Source organism: Fragaria vesca, linkage group LG6 (genome assembly GCF_000184155.1).
Source record: "Fragaria vesca subsp. vesca linkage group LG6, FraVesHawaii_1.0, whole genome shotgun sequence".
NCBI lineage: Eukaryota > Viridiplantae > Streptophyta > Magnoliopsida > Rosales > Rosaceae > Fragaria > Fragaria vesca.
The window spans coordinates 8,018,199-8,023,952 of record NC_020496.1 but is presented as its reverse complement, the minus strand read 5'-3'; the positions used below and the strand labels follow the sequence as shown (position 1 = coordinate 8,023,952).

Sequence of the window (5,754 nt, the reverse complement as noted above, 5' to 3'; positions counted from 1 at the left end):
AGAACATGAGGAAGTACGCCGATAATTACTCATAAACCTTAAAGAAAAAACTAAAGCTTACCATCCAACTCATAGTCCGCAATATCACCAAAAATTTGAACACCATCTGTTTCAAGAAAAAAAAAAAATTATATCACTACTGCGAACACATCACATGGAACAGTAACATAGTAAAGATGATTGCTAAAGTGGAGCTGCAATTGAAAAATATGATCTATGAAGTGTAATAACTACACATTATACACAGACCAAAATGACTTGGCTGGAAATGTTACAGATAACAATTTGCTTGAATTACATAAATATACAATCAACACAATTTTTTGTATCCTTTAGACAGCGTCTAAGCCAGTTCAACGCACTTTACTCGCAACTCGCAAGAACTAAAAAGTAGAAAATAAAACACATATAATCCTTCATCCGAAAATTGAAACCCGATTTCATACAAAGCACAGAGGTCAAAAGAAATTCCTAGAAAACATATACAAGACTTGAAAAATGATCAAAATCTTACCATATCCCGGCTCGGGAGGTTTAACAACTGTTTCAACAGCAAACGAAAGGCGATTAAGTGAAACTGAACAGCAACATAAGAAGAGAAATATGAATGGTAAAAAAAAATTAATAAGAGAACATACCTTTGGGCTGTGGAGGGGGATATGAACCTGTTTCACACATGCATACACCGTCAAAACAATAAAAACAAACCTTTTAACACATGCTTTACAAGTACTAATGGCAGTCTAATTTAAAAAACTAAAAGAAAAAATTAAGTGTAATTGAAAACAGATGGCTCTCTCTGCATGCAAGGGAAAGTATGGATGATTCTTTAACAAAACCAAGGGTCTGTGATGTGCCATACCAGGGGCACGTACGTGACATACAAACACAGATGCTAGCTCTTTCATTTTTCACTGCTAACCGTTGTGTGTGTATATATATAGTCATTACCAAAATACACAGGAGTTCAGGACATGCTACTTGACATGAGGTACTAGAAAGCAAATTGATCGATATTGTCATAAAAGATAAACAAGAATGAAACTGTGATTAAAACTGTACGTTATGAACATAAAACTGCTGATGGAAAGAAATCTCTGATCCCATCAACAGAAATTTGCTCTATCTTAACTGTGTGCTACGGATCAGGCATATAGAGCAAAATGATCAGACTGGGAAAAAAATATGGAAAAACCGCAAAACTAGAAATATGATTTTGCGTCGGCTATACCTCATGCGAGAAACCCATAAGACATGGCTAAGGAAGTCTACTGAAGTTTTCTTCAGTAACCAAATTGATGACAGCATTTCATGTCATTATAAAACGAACAATGGGAATAATGACAAAAATATTCATGTTCTTTACAAGTTAAAACACAGAGCTGAAGGACTTCAATCAAGAGTGTACTTACTATGGTACATTCTTAATGTTTGTTCAACACCTGTAAGTGAAAATTGAACCCATAAAAAGTCAGTAGTATGAAAACTAACATCCATAAAAATGGAAACATGAACAGCTGCAATGCAAAAAAAAAAAAAAAAAAAAAAAAAGAAACATTACCTTTTTTGTCAACGAAGGTGACGATCTTTGGTTCTGAATCTGATGTCTCGTCTGTTTCGCAGTGACATTAATCAGTACTATTCAAGTCGAAACGTGATTATTGTTTAATGCAAACTCATCCAAAATACATCTTACAATCTAGGAACTTAGGTCGAATAAACTGTCTCCCGGTCCTGATCTTCCGACCTGTTCATGAAAATACTGAAACATGTTACTCAACAACCTCGACAAGCACAAAAATCAAAAATCAAAAATCAAAATTCAAAGAGGTACGTACCAAACATCCAGCCGTTCCGTGCTTTCCTTGCTCTCCTTACCCTCCTCAATCTCCTTGCTACCCTAATGCTCATCTTGAACTCCTCGTAGTCGGAAGATTTGCTCTTTCCGGCGTATCGGATTTTCCGGCCAATCATGATGAGACAGAGAAAGCCAGAAAGGTCGGTTTCTTTTTTCTTCTTTTTTCTTCACGAGGATAAAGACTGAATCCCTATGCTGTTTTTATATTGTTTCCCAAAACCCAAGTCGGTTTTGTTCGGCCCATCTCATATCCGTTTGACATCTGTCCCCGCTTCTATTTAAACATTAATTAATTAATTTCTAAAGCAAAACCACAAGTATCAGACCCAAAAAAAACCAAACAAGCACAAGTAAGCAGACAAGGTCACCATCGAAAAAAAAACAAAGTAAGCAGACAAGGTAGGTAGACAAGGTCACCATCAACAATCTTGGCTTGTAGCAGCAGAGATATATGAACGTTGTGAGCAGAGTGCAGGTGCGCACCGGCATGCTTGTGCTTCAGTCTGAACTGTTTGTATGCTGGCATTAATTGAATTTGTTTCATGAACCAACTAGTGTATTTGTTTTCTTTTTTATACAGATTATTTTCTCCTTCCTTATTAAACGAGTTCAGAATTAAGTTTGTTATGAAAAGATTGCTTGAAATTCAACTAAGCAATACAACAATGTCACTTGCCAATAACCGTTGCTAGAGATGGTACTTGATTCAAAAGTTATTGTTATGATACAAAATATGGAAGAAAATATCCACAATTAGGGCAGCTCTAACTCATAACCCAAAATCTAGAATATGTCTCGAACCCAACTCAACAGGTATGACCCAAAAAATCTTCATATTTTGACTCAATTATGATGAATCTTATTTCAGGGAATGTTTTTTATTTTTATTATTTTTTTTATAATAGGACATCAATTCATTAAAAGCTAAAAGTAGGAATACAACATAAACATGATCCGTCCTCTTGGGCTCGAAATAATTAAACCATGCAAAAACCACTCATAAACTTATGATCTAAGAACGTAAGCAATTTTAATGTCACAAACCATATGCAAGGTCGACACAAACGTGACAAGTAACCAAGTAACCTTGACGTCATTCCTTCTTTTGAGAGCAAGAGCCAATCCTTCTCCTGAGAATAAGAGCCATGAAACTGGGCCTTCATAACAATGGATAAACACCTAACACAGCCCTACCCATCTTCTTGGGTCCCAGATTCGAGCCCAACAATGAGTGGGTCTTGGAAGAGCCCATCTCCCCTCCATCGGACCCATCACAGTCCACGCCCATCTAGCAATGGACACCCAGATTGGACCCAAATCTACTCTGGGCACCCAAATCTACTTGAACTAGGAAATATTCCTACAAACTGGTAGGATATAGTACTTACCTAAAAGCACATGAATGATCGTTATTTATGAATAAGATAAGACACTAGACTCTCATAAAATTGCAGCAAAAGGTTTGTTCCTTGCATAGACATGAATCTGTAAATATATCACGAATCTGTAAAAATGCCACATCTTCCTCTAATTATCTCTTTTAAGTTATATGATCGTTCAATTTCTGTATGTTGTTGTGGAGAGGAACATCAAATAGTTTTCTAATGAACTATTTTAATCACATATAATAGAATAAGTCCTTCAAGTATATTAGAACTGTTTGATATCGTATACAAATGTAAACTGAATGTCATGAACGGTGGCCTTCTACCAAAAAGAACTTGAACTGTACTCAGCATTGATCTGTACATTAAATTTACCAAAAGAAATAAAAAAGATAAAAGAGTGTCCATTTGTACTCACTATAGGGTACTGCTTGGATTAAAAGCTAAAAACCTGTTTTGGCGTCGGTGAATTTGTGGTCCATTTTAACTTTCAAGTACTTCCGTAAGGATTCATGCCTTTGGAGCCATGAAGTGTTTCAATGATACAATTTCTTAGTCCTAAATATCTGAACTGAAACCCCCTAACCCCAACGACCTGGGCCTTCATTAGAACTTTGATAACTGCAGACCACCGTATATGATCTCCACAACACTGTTCCGCCATCTCCTTCTCAGAAAGTGAGGGATGTAGGGCCCCAAGATTTGTATCTGTTTTATAGGATGGCGAATTTGCAAAACCATGTCTCTCTTATTGCTATACTGAACACAGCTATCCATTATCCGTAAGACTTGGGAGGCTGATCTTGGTTATAAATGAGATGACATGGATGCGAGGATAAGACTGAAAGATCAGTAAAGTCCGGGATAAAAGAGTAATAATACAAAGAAGATATCAAGTAGAAGGAAGTGTAGCTCGTAAAACCAGAGTTTTCAGTTTCTTCTCCCTGAATATATCTTAAAAGTATCATCATTTTAAAAATCTAGCATATTGATATACGCAAGGGAGACATACTACAATATTAACCAGAAATGCACATCCATCCACAGAACTTTCTCACGAACACTTGGGAAATGTAAACAGAGCATCAAAATAAAGGAACCAACACATTCCCTCAGAACACACCAGTAAGGCATATCAATCCACAGAACTTTCTTACAAAGAGTAGTCCTGGAAAATATAAACAGAGCATCAAAATAACACACTTTCCCTCAAAACACACTGCTGCCGCAAACCCAATGTATCATCAGAAACCACAAACAACTACGCCACACAAACAGAGCTCCTCTGAGGAGAACTGCCAAAATCTGCAATTAGAAAGGTGCAAGACACTAGAGAAATATACTGCAGTCTCCCTAATTTACTTTAACCTCTAGCAGGTGAACACTTTGCTTTCCCGCCCTTGGTGACATTGCTGACTGCTGGTGGTATAAATGATAGTTCCGCTAAGAAAGAAAAAGAAACAGAATCGGTAATCATGTAAACCCCCCACAAACATGGCATACCTAATCTAGTGTATCATCTATATATGCATAATACAGCGACAAACATCAACAATATTCTTGCTTCATTGAATAGTAAATGCCAAATGAGTCATGCACTGCACACAGACAAAAATAATTTGGTTGTAGCAAAACATATTTAAGAACTATAATTAATTTTTATCAGCCATACATAATGTAAAAACCACAATGACTAATCAAGGCAGTGGTGGACTCAAGATTGTATCTATGTTGGGGCGTAATGAAAAATAAACAAAATCTAAACCTTACCATCAATGGGGATCGAACCAGGTTCATTACCAAAAGTAAACACAACTTCTGTATCAGGAAAAAGAAAAAGAGTAAGTGACAAATGTTGTAACCCAAAAAAAAATCACTATTGTCAACATCTGAGATTGAATAGTAACATAAAGAAAGCAAAAACAAAAATGTTTCCTATTTAAGTGGAGTGTAATGCAAAAATGATATATGATCCCGCACGAGATATATACTGCAGTTTGCCCTAATTTATTTTTGAACTCCATTACTATGAAAGTCAATAAAGGTAACAGTAGGGATGGTTTGAAGGTTTCAAACGCATTAGGCATGTAAGCCACATATATAAGATTGCAGATACAATCAGATCTATGATCACTGCAACAGATAGTCACTGTATGGCACAAGACCAAAATAATCTGGCTGGAGAAGATGTAACCAATCATACATAATGTGAAAACCACAATGACTACGCTAATTAAGGGGTGGTGAAGTGTGAATATATACATACATATATATACAGGGCCCTTCTACTAAGGGATCCTTTTTTTTGACATATATGAGGGATCAAGCATTAGACCTACTTTTCAATCTTAACCGTTCAGTTTTTAGGTCCTAATATGTAAATCACTTCTGCAAAATTTCATCCAAATTGGTGATCGTTAAGGTGTTCAAAACTGCGAATTAAAATTATAGGCATGAACGGTTCAGGTTTGGCAGATTTGATCCATCAATTGATTTCAGTTAGTTCGAAGC

General features: G+C 36.2%; 2 protein-coding genes across 2 annotated transcripts in view; both read right to left on the bottom strand.

The window, feature by feature from the left end:
* LOC101292912 overlaps window positions 1-2,054 on the bottom strand; it is a 4,784-nt gene extending 2,730 nt beyond the window's left edge. The window contains exons 1-7 of the mRNA XM_004302615.1: window positions 1,839-2,054; window positions 1,697-1,747; window positions 1,562-1,612; window positions 1,413-1,442; window positions 639-665; window positions 515-541; window positions 62-106 (exon numbers count right to left, since the gene is read on the bottom strand). Of these exons, the coding sequence (XP_004302663.1) occupies window positions 62-106; window positions 515-541; window positions 639-665; window positions 1,413-1,442; window positions 1,562-1,612; window positions 1,697-1,747; window positions 1,839-1,974 (367 nt within the window). The 5' untranslated portion in view covers window positions 1,975-2,054. The remainder of the gene's footprint in view (window positions 1-61; window positions 107-514; window positions 542-638; window positions 666-1,412; window positions 1,443-1,561; window positions 1,613-1,696; window positions 1,748-1,838) is intronic.
* A 2,524-nt stretch (window positions 2,055-4,578) lies between these two features.
* The window catches only part of LOC101296132, a 3,100-nt gene continuing 1,924 nt past the window's right edge, over window positions 4,579-5,754 (bottom strand). The window contains exons 8-9 of the mRNA XM_004305101.1: window positions 5,014-5,061; window positions 4,579-4,686 (exon numbers count right to left, since the gene is read on the bottom strand). Coding sequence (XP_004305149.1) covers window positions 4,607-4,686; window positions 5,014-5,061 — 128 coding nt within the window. The 3' untranslated portion in view covers window positions 4,579-4,606. The remainder of the gene's footprint in view (window positions 4,687-5,013; window positions 5,062-5,754) is intronic.